Here is a 16,276-nt window from a genome sequence, read left to right as displayed (position 1 = left end):
ATTGAGACCTTATTATCTATTGAGACTATATATTGAGACCTTATTATCTATTGACACCTTATTATCTATTGAGACCTTATTATCTATTGAGACTATATATTGAGACCTTATTATCTATTGACACCTTATTATCTATTGAGACTATCTATTTGGACCTTATTATCTATTGAGACCTTATTGTCTATTGAGACCTTATTATCTATTGAGACTATCTTTTGTGACCTTATTATCTATTGAGTCGATCTATTGAAACCTTATTATCTATTGAGACTATCTATTGAGGCCGTATTATCTATTGACACCCTATTATCTATTGAGACTATCTATTGAGACCTTATTATCTATTGAGACCTTATTATCTATTGAGATTATCTATTGAGACCTTATTGTCTATTGAGACCTTATTATCTATTGAGACTATCTATTGAGACCTTATTGTCTATTGAGACCTTATTATCTATTGAGACTATCTATTGAGACCTTATTATCTATTGAGGCCTTATTATCTATTGACACCCTATTATCTATTGAGACTATCTATTGAGACCTTTTTATCTATTGAGACTATCTATTGAGACCTTTTTATCTATTGAGACCTTATTATCTATTGAGATTATCTATTGAGACCTTATTGTCTATTGAGACCTTATTATCTATTGAGACTATCTATTGAGACCTTATTATCTATTGAGGCCTTATTATCTATTGACACCCTATTATCTATTGAGACTATCTATTGACACCCTATTATCTATTGAGACTATCTATTGAGACCTTATTATCTATTGAGACCTTATTATCTATTGAGATTATCTATTGAGACCTTATTGTCTATTGAGACCTTATTATCTATTGAGACTATCTATTGAGACCTTATTGTCTATTGAGACCTTATTATCTATTGAGACTATCTATTGAGACCTTATTATCTATTGAGGCCTTATTATCTATTGACACCCTATTATCTATTGAGACTATCTATTGACACCCTATTATCTATTGAGACTATCTATTGAGACCTTTTTATCTATTGAGACCTTATTATCTATTGAGATTATCTATTGAGACCTTATTGTCTATTGAGACCTTATTATCTATTGAGACTATCTATTGAGACCTTATTATCTATTGAGGCCTTATTATCTATTGACACCCTATTATCTATTGAGACTATCTATTGAGACCTTTTTATCTATTGAGACCTCATTATCTATTGAGATTATCTATTGAGATTATCTATTGAGACCTTATTATCTATTGAGACTATCTATTGAGTCCTTATTATCTATTGAGACCTTATTATCTATTGAGACCTTATTATCTATCGAGACCTTATTATCTATTGAGACCTTATTATCTATTGAGACTATCTATTGAGACCTTATTATCTATTGAAACCTTATTATCATTGAGAATATCTATTGAGGGCTTATTATCTATTGCGACTATATTTTGTGACCGTATTATCTATTGAGTCTATCTATTGAAACCTTATTATCTATTGAGACTATCTATTGGGGCCGTATTATCTATTGAGACTATCTATTAAGACCTTATTATCTATTGAGACCTTATTATCTATTGAGGCCTTATTATCTATTGAGACTATCTATTGAGACCTTATTATCTATTGAGACTATCTATTGAGACCGTATTATCTATTGAGACCTTATTATTTATTGAGTCTATCTATTGAGACCTTATTATTTATTGAGACCTTATTATCTATTGAAACCTTATTATCATTGAGAATATCTATTGAGGGCTTATTATCTATTGCGACTATATTTTGTGACCGTATTATCTATTGAGTCTATCTATTGAAACCTTATTATCTATTGAGACTATCTATTGAGGCCTTATTATCTATTGAGACTATCTATTAAGACCTTATTATCTATTGAGACCTTATTATCTATTGAGGCCTTATTATCTATTGAGACTATCTATTGAGACCTTATTATCTATTGAGACTATCTATTGAGACCGTATTATCTATTGAGACCTTATTATTTATTGAGTCTATCTATTGAGACCTTATTATTTATTGAGACCTTATTATCTATTGAGACTATCTATTGAGACCTTATTATCTATTGAGACTATCTATTGAGACCTTATTATCTATTGAGACCTTATTTTCTATTGAAACGTTATTTTCTATTGAGACCTTATTATCTATTGAGACCTTATTATCTATTGAAACCTTATTATCTATTGAGACCTTATTATCTATTGAGACTATCTATTAAGACCTTATTATCTATTGAGACCTTATTATCTATTGACACTATCTATTGAGGCCTTATTATCTATTGAGACTATCTATTGAGAGCTTATTATCTATTGAGTCTATCTATTGAGACCTTATTATCTATCGAGACCTTATTATCTATTGAGACTATCTATTGAGACCTTATTATCTATTGAGACCTTATTTTCTATTGAAACGTTATTTTCTATTGAGACCTTATTATCTATTGAGACCTTATTATCTATTGAAACCTTATTATCTATTGAGACCTTATTATCTATTGAGACTATCTATTAAGACCTTATTATCTATTGAGACCTTATTATCTATTGACACTATCTATTGAGGCCTTATTATCTATTGAGACTATCTATTGAGAGCTTATTATCTATTGAGTCTATCTATTGAGACCTTATTATCTATCGAGACCTTATTATCTATTGAGACTATCTATTGAGACCTTATTATCTATTGAGACTATCTATTGAGACCTTATTATCTATTGAGACCTTATTATCTATTGAGACTATCTATTGAGACCTTATTATCTATTGAGACCTTATTATCTTTTGAGACCTTATTATCTATTGAGACTATCTATTGCGACCTTATTATCTATCGAGCTTCGCCCGACAATAGAAAGCTAAAATGTCGACAATAGAACGTTTTAATGTCTTTCATGAAAAATGCCTTGTTTTCATGCCTTTGTGCTTCTATTGACCCTCTATGACTACATGAGTTTGTAGAATGTGTTTTTTATCATCGAGTGTCTGACTGTGCCGGGTGCTCTGTTCTAACAGTTCATTTTTTTTGTACTCACTATCTCTTCTCTCTTTCGCGTTCCTCCAGCTGTCTGGATCACTGAAGAGGAGGCTGACTGCGACTGAGGGGGCCCACCAGGGGGGCTTACGGCAGGGCCAAGGGCCCGGTAACGGCCCTGGTCTGGGTCTGAACGGTACCTCCGACGGTTCCTCCATGACCCAGGGGCACGGGGGGCCCACCAAGCGTCTCTGCCTGGAGGATGTGACCCTCGCCATGGGTACCAGCTTCCAGCAGAGCTCTTACTCTGGAGGACCCAGTCCAGGAGGTCATGGAGGTCCTGGAAGTCAGGGGTCACTTGAAGGTAACAGGCTGGGGAATGGGAACAACGGGCTAGGGTCACCCTACTCCATGCCCCCTAAGGCGAGTCCTGGGTCTGGGGGGCCTGGAAGTGTTGGTGGAGGAGGACAATTTCACCCCAATGGAAGCTCCTCGTCGGCCCCATCGGTTGAGCAGGAGCTCCAGGATATTCTGGATGAGTTGACCAAGAACCCAGATCCTTCTCTGCAGGAGTTGGATCTGGACAAGATACTGGGGAATAAAGACGAGCAGAATCAAGGATCAGGGCCGGGGTACATCCACCCACATTCACCCAAACGCTCCCCCCAGAGACCAACATCTCACCTGGAGAGCCACCTCACCCACTCCCCAGGCTTTCCACAAGCAGGGTCTCCCCAAGTAGGCCCAAGTCTGGCCGGAGCACCCTACTCCATCCCCCACCCCTCCAAACCTGTTCCCTCGCCTCTCTCGGCTTCACCACATCATTCCTCTTCATCCCAGAACCAAGCACGTTCTCCGATGTTATCCGCCGCCCTCTCCTCTCGACCCGGGTCTACTTGGCACGAGGTATCGCGAGCTCAACAGCTCCAGCAAATGGCGTCCAACTCCAACAAACACCTTTCCTCCAACACCCCTATCCCCCAGAACCAGACCCAGAATCAACCCCAGACCCAGGCCTCTATGCCTCCTCTATCCCAGCAAGGCTCACCCTGGGGCGGGCAGAAACTCCCCAACTCCTCCCCGCTCCACCAACAACCATTCAGCCCGGCTGGAAACATTCAAAGCCCCCAGGGTTCAATGTCGATCTCCATCCTGGCTCCAGCTCCGTCCGCAGGGCCTTCACCACCCTACCGCCCAGATAAGCTAGGCAGTCCGGCTCTCGCCCAACCCCCCTTTAGCCCACAGAGTACCCATCTACCTTTAGGAAACACCAGCACATCCAGCACTTCATCCAACATCCAGGGGTCACAAGCCAACTACATGCCCAGTGGAGGTGCACCGACATCAGGCTCCACAAGGCCATCGCCCCCCTACCGAACCGACAAGCCTCACCAAAGCCCGGCGCTCCAGTCCCAGCATCAACCTCAACCCCAGAACCAACCTCTACCCCTACCCCTACCCCAAACCCAACAACCACATCCATACATCACCCAGAACGGGTCAGGACCCAACAACAACATGTCGAGTCAGCTCTACAAAGCCATGACTGCGGGTCAACCCAGCAGCCTCAAGCTACTCATGCAACAACAACAACAACAACAACATCAACAACAACAACAGCAACATTCAAATACGCAACAGCTACAGACGAACGCCCAACTGGGCCAACACCCGTCCATGTCCAAACCATGTGCTGGTGGAGTCCCGCACCAGGAACCCTCATATTCCTTCACCAACACCAAGCCCCTCCGCCATTTTGACCTGGACCCCCAGCAGAAGATGGGAGGAGGGGGTGGACCCCCTATGGGCCCTGGACAGGGTGGACCCCCCAACCCCATGGCTGGTTACCGTGGAATGCAGCATGGTGGTGCAGCCGGAACACCCTCGTCAGTAGCAGCGAACCATGCCCATCTATTGCAACAGAGGATGCAGCAGAGAGCAGCAATGCAGCAGGCCGCAGCAGGAATCATGGGGCCACAACACTGTAGAGAGGTGAGTCATGATCGGTCGATATTACTTCCTGGTTGCAGTATGTAGAGCGGTGATTGGATGGTTATATTTCCTGGTTGTAGTATTTATTGGGGTGCAAAAGTTGTCAGTACTGCCTCTTTATTTACACTTTTAGCAGTGGCAGAGTATTCATTTTGGTTCCAGTACACTCTGAGGTCATGTCTGTGTTGGGTTACTGCTTTAGTTGTCTTTTTGTTCAGGGAACTTAATGCTGTGTATTGTTGTACTTTTATATTGAAGTTTTTCTCAAGGCCTGTCGCAAATGTTTTCCTTTAAGACTGGAGTCCCACTCCAGTCTTTTTTTGTGGTGATTGACTACACTACCCGTTGAAAGTTTTAGAACACCTACTTGTTCAAGGGTTTTTCTTAATTCTTACTATTTTCTACATTGTAGAATAATAGTGCAGACATCAAAACTATGAAATAACACATATGGAATCATGTAGTAACCAAAAAAGGGTTAAATATTTAATATTTGAGATTCTTCAAATAGCCACCCTCTGCCTTGACGACAGCTTTGCACACTCTTGGCATTCTCTCAACCAGCTTCATGAGGTAGTCACCTGGAATACATTTCAATTAATAGGTGTGCCTTCTTAAAAATTAATATGTGGAATTTCTTTCCTTCCTAATGCGGTTCCGTTGTGTGTGGAGGGATGGTCAGTTGTGTTGTGACAGGGTGTGGGGGGGGGGTGGGGTATACAGAAGATGTCCCTATTTGGTAAAAGACCAAGTCCATATTATGGCAAGAACAGCTCAAATAAGCAAAGAGAAACGACAGTCCATCATTACTTTAAGTCATGAAGATCAGTCAATCCGGAACATTTCAAGAACTTTGAAAGTTTCTTCAAGTGCAATCGCAAAAACCATCAAGAGCTATGATGAAACTGGCTCTCATGAGGACTGCCATAGGAATGGAAGACCCAGAGTTACCTCTGCTGCGGATAAGTTCATTAGAGTTACCAGCCTCAGAAATTGCAGGCCAAATAAATGCTTCAGAGTTCAAGTAACAGACACATCTCAACATCCATTGTTCAGAGGAGACTGCGTGAATCAGGCCTTCATGGTCGAATTGCTGCAAAGAAACCACTACCAAAGGACACCAATGAGAAGAAGAGACTTGTTTGGGCCAAGAAACACGAGCAATGAACATTAGACCGGTGGAAATTTGTCCTTTGGTCTAATGAGTCCAAATTTGAGATTTTTGGTTCCAACCGCCGTGTCTTTGTGAGACGCGGTGTGGGTGAACGGATGATCTCTGCATGTGTATTTCCCACCGTAAAGCATGGAGGAGGTGTTATGGTGTGGGGGTGCCTTGCTGGTGACACTGTCTGAGATTGATTTATAATTCAAGGCACACTTAACCAGCATGGCTACCACAGCATTCTGCAGAGATACGCCATCCCATCTGGTTTGCGCTTAGTGGGACTATCATTTGTTTTTCAACAGGACAACACACCTCCAGGCTGTGTAAGGGCTATTTGACCAAGAAGGGGAGTGATGGAGTGCTGCATCAGATGACCTGGCCTCCACAATCACCCGACCTCAAACAAATTGAGATGGTTTGGGATGAGTCGAACCGCAGAGTGAAGGGAAAGCAGCGAACAAGTGCTCAGCATATGTGGGAACTCCTTCAAGACTGTTGGAAAAGCATTCCAGGTTGAGAGAATGCCAAGTGTGTGCAAAGCTGTCATCAAGGCAAAGGGTGGCTATTTGAAGAACCTCAAATATAAAATATGTTTTGATTTGTTGAAAACTTTTTGGGTTACTACATGATTCCATATGGGTTATTTCATCGTTTTGATGTCTTCACTATTATTCTACAATGTAGAAAATAGTAAAAAATAAAGAAAAATCATTGAATGAGTAGGTGTTCTAAAACTTTCGACCGGTAGTGTATGTGTGATCGGGAGGAAATTGGATGTTAGTGTGGAACTGTTGTGCTCGACTGTTTCTGCTGCTTTGGACTGACTTTTTAGGCCTGGAGAGAATTTACTGAGAAAAGGCTACGAGAACTGTAGCCTTGTTCGTGTGATGTGGTATTCCATCATGAAGTGCCGCTGTCTGCAGTGTTTGGAGTTCAGCGAAAGGGGGCAAGGTTATAGAGGACAGGATAAGGGGAGAGAGAGCAGCGGAGAGGGAGAGTGCAACGGAGAGCACAGGAGAGGTGGGGAGTAGTTGTGGTGGGGAGTGTAGGCGGGCAGAAGAGGGGTAGCTACGTAGAGGGGGGGCTGCTGTTTTTCAAAGGGGGAATGAGGAGAGAAGTCAGTGTGTGTGTGTGGAGGGATGGGGGAGCTGTGTTAGATTAATTATGTAGAAGACAGAAGGGAACAGGGAGTGGAGGAATCTCTTCCTTTGTGTGGCGGTACCTTAAACCAAATGGCACCCTATTCACTATATAGTGCACTGCTTTTGACCAAGGGCTGGTGAAAAGTAGTGCACTATACACTATAAACTAATTAAAAGTCACCACAGTCATAAATATCTATTTCATGTATTTAATGTACATGCAGTGGTTAGGAGGGCCCCTTTCCAAGTTCCCCTACTTACTTACTGTAAAGACACGATTCCCTATTTGCTACATCTACCCGAATATACTTCCTGGTTGTAAAATAGGAGAGAAGTGTTTTAAAAAGTGTTACAGCGAATAAGCAATCTAAACACTGTGACATGTTTTCATTGAAATTCCAAATCCCTTAAAACGTGTTTCAGAAAAGTGTTTAGTTATGTGTTCAGAGCCTACACACTTGGTTTTACAGTGTATAGGAGGACGGTTTTGGAGGGAGGTGTTTTTTAGGAGGTGTGTGTGTTAGGGGCTTATTAACTGAGGGGCCCCTTTAGCGCTTACTCACTCCTTCCGAGAGGCCAACCCTTCCCCCTCCCACTCACCCCCCCCCCCCCCTCTTCCTCCTTCTCTCTTATCCCCTCTTTTCTAAAAATTCATTATCCTTTATTGGAGTGCATGCTGAAAGAGTGCTACTGGGCAGAGAAGGGGGAGAGAGAGAGAGAGAGAGAGAGAGAGAGAGAAAGAGAGAGAGACAGAGAGAGAGAGAGACAGAGACAGACAGAGAGAGAGAGAGAGAGAGAGAGAGAGAGAGAGAGAGAGAGAGAGAGAGAGACAGAGACAGAGAGAGAGAGAGAGAGAGAGAGGAGGGGGGATAGGAGCTTCAAACACACCGCGCTCTCTCTGCCTCAAAGATTCTGCTTGCTGCTGCAGGAGAGAATGCTGCCGCGGCAATTTGAAACCCAATCTAAAAAGACACGCACACCACAGAAACACACACTAATGTACACGTGTATGCACGCACGTGCACGCACCCCACACACACACACACACACACACACACACACACACACACACACACACACACACACACACACACACACACACACACACACACACACACACACACAACACACATACAAATGTAAACACGTATGCACACACAGCATTCACATTTGTCTTAAGCAGCACTCACAAATACACACTAAAACACAATTTAAACATCCCCCGTACACACAATATACACATAACACGCATATTCTAAAAAAGATACACCACAAGGCATTGTTCAGGTAATGAGCACTCCCACATGACAGAAAACATATTAAGCACTCAATCATCCACACTTACGTGTAGCGCACGCACACGCGCACGCACGTGCGCACACACACACACGCACGCACACACACACACGCACGCACACACACACACAAGCACACGCGCACACACCGAGTGCAGTTTTCTAAAGCCCTGTTCTGTGGTGTGAACTCAGTAAGACAAGACAGGGGTTTCCTGGCAAAATCAGCTTTCTCGTATTTGTTGACTCAAGTGGGGTTTCCCTCCCTAACCTTCCCTCCCACACACACACGCACGCACTTCTATGGAAAGGCCTCTCTCCCTCTCTTTCTCTTGTCTCTCGCCAACAAAATCTCACTATCTGACACATTCTGACTTCAGTGTGAGTTTTTATGGTTAAGTTTAGGCATTCATTACGATTAGTTAACTTAAGGGTTAAGGATTGGGATAGGGTTAAAACAGAAACAACTCGATGGTTAAGTTTAGGCATTAATTATGCCCATCCACCATCCCCATCCACAACGCCTTAGAAAGCCGAGAGCCTACTTGATGGTAATAGCGCACACCAATGCCCCTAGTGGCCGGTATTGAAGGCATCTCCCGACGTCCTGGGGCCCTGGATGAACGTCAAATACTGCATTGGATCTTGTGTGACCTGGCTGCTCTCTCTCCCTTCTCTCTCTCCCCCTCTCCTTCTCTTTACTTCTCATTCTCCCCTCTCTCTCTCGTTCTCTCTCTCTTCCCACTCTCTCTGTCTCTCTACAGCTCTCTCTCTTTCTCTCTACACCTCACTCTCTTTCTCTCTCTCTTTCTCTCTCTCTCTGTCCACCTACACGAGCCGAGGTGCATTTAAAGGGGAGTTCCTTGCACTGACTGTCTCTTCCGTTTTCTCTCTTTCACTCTTCCTCTTGCTTCCTTCACTCACTCTCTCTTTCTGCATTCTGTCTCGCTCGCTCTCTTTCTCTCTCTCTCCCTCTCTCTTTCACTCCCTCTCTTCCTCCCTCTCTCCCTGTTGACTGTTCTTCTTTCTCTGACTTCTAGTTTAGGGCTGTGCAGCTGTGAGCAGGGAGAAACACACACTCACTCACACACACACAGGGAAGAAAATGCGTATTAAGGCCTGCTATGTGCTCATACTGTTGTAAGTGTTTTTCTATGTGAGCCTGTTATTTACACACCACAGGAATGTATAGCTCTGTGTGTATGCGTGTGTGTGTGTGTGTGTGTGTGTGTGTGTGTGTGTGTGTGTGTGTGTGTGTGTGTGTGTGTGTGTGTGTGTGTGTGTGTGTGTGTGTGTGTGTGTGTTAACACAGGTGAAGTGTGTTGAGTTCGGGGGTGGTTGACGACACACCAGACAGAGGGTGTGTTTAAGTGTGGACGTTCATCCATAAAACATCACATTTCGAAGGGATATTATGAGACCTTGTTGCTCCAGAGAGATATATACACACACACACCGTATGTACGAAGTTATCAAATCTCCTTGACCTGAGCTTGTCACAACCTCCCTCCTCCTCCTCCTCCTCTTCCTCCTCCTATTCACCCCCTCCTCTCTTCTCCTCTCCCACACTCTCTCCATCTCTCTCTCTGTTTGTCCTACCTCCGAGGCTGACAGCACTTTTGCACTGTTTTTGCTATGGCTGTATTCATCATTCTAGCAAGGTGGCAATATTTTGAATAATGTCGAAAACTATGGCCTTTGGCTTTCACCTGGAATTGTTTATTTATGTCTGAGAAAAAAATCGGCCCATATGATCTAGTACATAATACCACTTTGTTACAATACATGCATGTAAATAATAATGTTATAGATGTTATATTAAACTGTGTAATGTGCAAAAATATTAAAGTAAAATGTTTCATGTTTCATCAACTTAACATGATGAACAGGAATGACATTTACACCCAAGGGTCTCCAAAAATAACTATCTGAAAGCCACGCCTTCTGGAAATAACTTATGGATTACATTAAAAAAAGACCCAGCTGCTGGGTCAACCCAGCATGAAAGTGAATAAAAATCCAACTGATGGTTAAATGAACCCATGTTTGGGTACTCCAAACAACCCAACCGGTTGGGTCAAAATAACCCGGTGTCTGTTCTGTCCAATATTTACCCAGCGCTTGGTTACCAAACAACCCAAATCGGGTTGTTTTTAACCAATCATTTTTTAGAGTGTAGCAGTCTTGTGTTTGAGACCACCTAAAGAGAGACCGATTCAAGACCAAGACCTGAGCAAATTGAGTCCGAGTCAAGACCGAGACCGGGAGGGGGACAAGGGGTCCGAGACCGTGTCAAGACCCGAGACCAGAAAAATGCGAGTCAAATTCAAGACCATGATTGTCATGTTGTCAAATCACCACCATCATAAGAGTTCAAAATGTCCCCGAAACAGAACAACATATTGATTCTTTAGACGTAAAAAAAATTCAAATAAATGCATCCTGAGGGAAAATAAATAGGGCCACTCTACAAATTATTACTAACCCAAACACAGTGGTGAACAATCAGCCTTCTACGCCTTCAGAGAAGGGCTAAGGATTTCTAAAATATTAACGATAATAATATCATTATTTTCACTGACGTTCTGATTTAATCTCTTCCGTTTCTGTTGGAAAGGAAAGGAAAGGAAGCTGAAGAAGAAAAAAGTTCCAATCGGGATTCTTCTTTGTTGGTCTCTGGGGAGATAAATCTAGCTTTCGCTATCTACATCAGCCATTGGCTAAGCCATCAGATGCTAGATAAAGGCGTCTGTCATTCAACTGTATTAGGGTAAAATTTTGGAGTGACAGTGGAATCAACCAATCACATTTTCACTTAATGGGTGGGACCATTTTTACAAAACCGTATGGGATCTTCTGCCTTCTTGAAGGCCAACGGGTCACTGCGCAATAGCGAGCTGTAGTTTTCCGACGGTCTAGCAAGCTAGCTTTTGTTGCCGGGCTAGTTTGCAGCGGCTGCAGCAGGTGTTATCAGAAGAGAATGTTGCTGCTAATTTGTTAGCTTCTCAATTTTCAAGAATGATTTTCAAATGATCATCTGGTGAGTGGAACTGTGTTTTTTTTATTGCAGCACCCTTGCTGTTGTTAGAAAATAACTTAGAAAATAACTTAGGTGTGTGAAAAAATTGTTGCATTTTAGAAACATGAAATCTTTGAAAAATCTGTTCATATACACCCCCAGGAAGCGACCACTTAGATATGGTCATTTTCACATTTTCATAAATTCTTCAAATGTTTGGGAATTGCCTATACTCGAATCCCCGAGCTGACAAGGTAAAAATCTGTTGTTCTGCCCTTGAACAAGGCAGTTAACCCACTGATCCTAGGCCGTCATTGTAAATAAAAATTTGTTCTTAACTGACTTGCCTCGTTAAATAAAGGTAAAATATATATATATATTTTTTTTAAAATAATAAACACATCTGTCTTGTCCAGGACCGGAGTCTACACAGACACGTGCGCTATAGTCAATCCGACCTACAGTAGGCCCTTACACAAACAAGCAATTTGCCAATAGGGCCTAGGAATAGGATACACAATATACAGGAAGTACCAGATCAATGTGCAGCTATATACAGGAAGTACCAGATCAGTGTGCAGCTATATACAGGAAGTACCAGATCAATGTGCAGCTATATTCACTGTGAACGACTTTAGGTCATTAGAACCCATTCACCAAAAGCCACAAAATACTCCTGAATGTATTTCTGCAAATATGTAAACACCATGGGAGTCATCTTACATTTGGGAACTTTACTGTCCTATTGATCAAACAACCGCGAAAAGATATGCTCTCTCTTCCTCAGTTATGCACAACAACAACAAATAAGACAACACCTCACTCGGACCATTGTACTCGCCGTAGCAGAGCTGGCTTGGGTTGTTTACATGTTAGCTAGAGCGTTCGTGACTAACTATTATTTTTTTCGTCTGTGTTTACTGACACCGGTCATATTCAGCGGGTGTTGCTCGTTTGTAAATGCATCAGTTGTTCAGAATTCAGAACAGTTAGATATGCTAACTGGATAACAGTCGTTCAAGTTCTTTCTCGCTATCTCTAGCTGTGTATAGCCACTGAAAAACGATATGAGGGGGGGAAAAGTCACCCACTACTCCAATGGCATGACATGACATCCTCCTAGCAGCTAGCTAGCTATCTAGCTAACATTAGGCTCCATGTTTTTAACTTGCCACAAAAATAGATGCGCTAGCCTATTTTCCACGTCGTGGCTGACTTGTGATCGTTGCTCTTGCTAGTTTGATTGTATTGACATTCCCAGCCTTATGTACATTTGTCTATTTTTGTCCAAAACATTGAGTCATTGAAACTGAAACAGTGCATCCCGAATGGAGGCATCAAACAATGTACCAGGCCAGATGTGATTTACAACCTGATAGCAATATTTTTTGGACTACCAAGAAGTGTATTGGTGAATTATATTAATCTATTCTGCCAACGATGCCTTATTGTTACGTCATGGTGAAGCGTGTTTATGCATTGACTGAATGGAAGCTGATAATTCAGAGTTTTTTTTTACTCTGCTGGTCACAGCTGGTCTCGGGAAGAAATTACGAGTCCTCACTGTCAAGACCAAGTACACATGTATCTGACACCGAGACACTCAATAGGTGGTCTTGAGACCAAACTCGAGACCGGTCTCGAAGTACTACAACACTGGAGTGTAGCCTAGTAGTAGTAGCAGTAGTAGCAGTGGTAGTAGTCATATTCATAATCTTTGTCATACAGTAGTAGTAGTAGTAGGAGTCATATTCATAATCATTGTCATACAGTAGTAGTAGTAGTAGTAGTCATATTCATAATCATTGTCATACAGTAGTAGTAGTAGTAGTAGTAGTAGTCATATTCATAATCATTGTCATACAGTAGTAGTAGTAGTAGTAGTAGTCGTATTCATAATCATTGTCATACAGTAGTAGTAGTAGTCATATTCATAATCATTGTCATACAGTAGTAGTAGTAGTAGTAGTAGTAGTAGTCATATTCATAATCATTGTCATACAGTAGTAGTAGTAGTAGTAGTAGTAGTAGTAGTAGTCATATTCATAATCATTGTCATACAGTAGTAGTAGTAGTAGTAGTTGTAGTCGTGTTATACAGTAGTAGTAGTAGTAGTCCTATTCATTGTCATACAGTAGTAGTAGTAGTAGTAGTAGTAGTAGTAGTAGTAGTAGTAGTCATATTCATAATCATTGTCATACAGTAGTAGTAGTAGTAGTAGTCATATTCATAATCATTGTCATACAGTAGTAGTAGTAGTAGTCATGTTCATAATCATTGTCATACAGTAGTAGTAGTAGTAGTAGTAGTAGTAGTAGTAGTAGTAGTAGTCATATTCATAGTCATTGTCATACAGTAGTAGTAGTAGTAGTAGTAGTAGTCATATTCATAATCATTGTCATAAAGTAGTAGTAGTAGTAGTAGTAGTAGTAGTAGTAGTAGTAGTAGTAGTAGTAGTAGTAGTAGTCGTATTCATAATCATTGTCATACAGTAGTAGTAGTAGTAGTAGTAGTCGTATTCATAATCATTGTCATACAGTAGTAGTAGTAGTCATATTCATAATCATTGTCATACAGTAGTAGTAGTAGTAGTAGTAGTAGTAGTAGTAGTAGTAGTAGTAGTAGTAGTCATATTCATAATCATTGTCATACAGTAGTAGTAGTAGTAGTAGTCATATTCATAATCATTGTCATACAGTAGTAGTAGTAGTAGTAGTAGTAGTAGTCATATTCATAATCATTGTCATACAGTAGTAGTAGTAGTAGTAGTAGTAGTCATATTTATAATCATTGTCATACAGTAGTAGTAGTAGTAGTAGTCATGTTCATAATCATTGTCATACAGTAGTAGTAGTCATATTCATATTCATAATCATTGTCATACAGTAGTAGTAGTAGTAGTAGTAGTAGTAGTAGTAGTAGTAGTAGTAGTAGTAGTAGTAGTAGTAGTCATATTCATAATCATTGTCATACAGTAGTAGTAGTAGTAGTAGTCGTATTCATAATCATTGTCATACAGTAGTAGTAGTAATAGTAGTCATATTCATAATCATTGTCATACAGTAGTAGTAGTAGTAGTCATATTCATTGTCATACAGTAGTAGTAGTAGTAGTCATATTCATAATCATTGTCATACAGTAGTAGTAGTAGTAGTAGTAGTAGTAGTAGTAGTAGTAGTAGTCATATTCATTGTCATACAGTAGTAGTAGTAGTAGTCATATTCATAATCATTGTCATACAGTAGTAGTAGTAGTAGTAGGAGTCATATTCATAATCATTGTCATACAGTAGTAGTAGTCGTGTTCATAATCATTGTCATACAGTAGTAGTAGTAGTAGTAGTCATATTCATAATCATTGTCATACAGTAGTAGTAGTAGTAGTAGTAGTAGTAGTAGTAGTAGTAGTAGTAGTCATATTCATAATCATTGTCATACAGTAGTAGTAGTAGTAGTCATATTCATTGTCATACAGTAGTAGTAGTAGTAGTAGTCATATTCATAATCATTGTCATACAGTAGTAGTAGTAGTAGTCATATTCATTGTCATACAGTAGTAGTAGTAGTAGTCATATTCATAATCATTGTCATACAGTAGTAGTAGTAGTAGTAGTAGTAGTAGTAGTAGTAGTAGTAGTAGTAGTCATATTCATTGTCATACAGTAGTAGTAGTAGTAGTCATATTCATAATCATTGTCATACAGTAGTAGTAGTAGTAGGAGTCATATTCATAATCATTGTCATACAGTAGTAGTAGTAGTAGTAGTCATATTCATAATCATTGTCATACAGTAGTAGTAGTAGTAGTAGTAGTAGTCGTGTTCATAATCATTGTCATACAGTAGTAGTAGTAGTAGTCATATTCATTGTCATACAGTAGTAGTAGTAGTAGTCATATTCATTGTCATACAGTAGTAGTAGTAGTAGTCATATTCATTGTCATACAGTAGTAGTAGTAGTAGTAGTCATATTCATAATCATTGTCATACAGTAGTAGTAGTAGTAGTAGTAGTCATATTCATAATCATTGTCATACAGTAGTAGTAGTAGTAGTAGTCATATTCATAATCATTGTCATACAGTAGTAGTAGTAGTAGTCATATTCATAATCATTGTCATACAGTAGTAGTAGTAGTAGTAGTCATATTCATAATCATTGTCATACAGTAGTAGTAGTAGTAGTCATATTCATAATCATTGTCATACAGTAGTAGTAGTAGTAGTCATATTCATAATCATTGTCATACAGTAGTAGTAGTAATAGTAGTCATATTCATAATCATTGTCATACAGTAGTAGTAGTAGTAGTCATATTCATTGTCATACAGTAGTAGTAGTAGTAGTCATATTCATAATCATTGTCATACAGTAGTAGTAGTAATAGTAGTAGTAGTAGTAGTAGTAGTAGTCATATTCATTGTCATACAGTAGTAGTAGTAGTAGTCATATTCATAATCATTGTCATACAGTAGTAGTAGTAGTAGGAGTCATATTCATAATCATTGTCATACAGTAGTAGTAGTAGTAGTCGTGTTCATAATCATTGTCATACAGTAGTAGTAGTAGTAGTAGTCATATTCATAATCATTGTCATACAGTAGTAGTAGTAGTAGTAGTAGTAGTAGTAGTAGTAGTAGTAGTAGTAGTCATATTC

At 40.2% G+C, this 16,276-nt stretch overlaps 1 protein-coding gene across 2 annotated transcripts in view; it reads left to right on the top strand.

Moving 5' to 3' along the window:
- Positions 1 to 16,276, top strand: part of LOC129865604 (trithorax group protein osa-like) — a 114,355-nt gene that overhangs the window by 48,082 nt on the left and 49,997 nt on the right. For both annotated transcript variants that reach the window (XM_055938508.1, XM_055938509.1), the window contains one exon: positions 3,104 to 5,005. In XM_055938508.1, coding sequence (XP_055794483.1) covers positions 3,104 to 5,005 — 1,902 coding nt within the window. The remainder of the gene's footprint in view (positions 1 to 3,103; positions 5,006 to 16,276) is intronic.

This window comes from Salvelinus fontinalis, chromosome 11, assembly GCF_029448725.1.
Source record: "Salvelinus fontinalis isolate EN_2023a chromosome 11, ASM2944872v1, whole genome shotgun sequence".
In the NCBI taxonomy this organism is placed as follows: Eukaryota; Metazoa; Chordata; class Actinopteri; order Salmoniformes; family Salmonidae; genus Salvelinus; species Salvelinus fontinalis.
The sequence above is the reverse complement of the archived record's forward strand: the minus strand, read 5'-3'. Positions and strand labels throughout refer to the sequence as shown.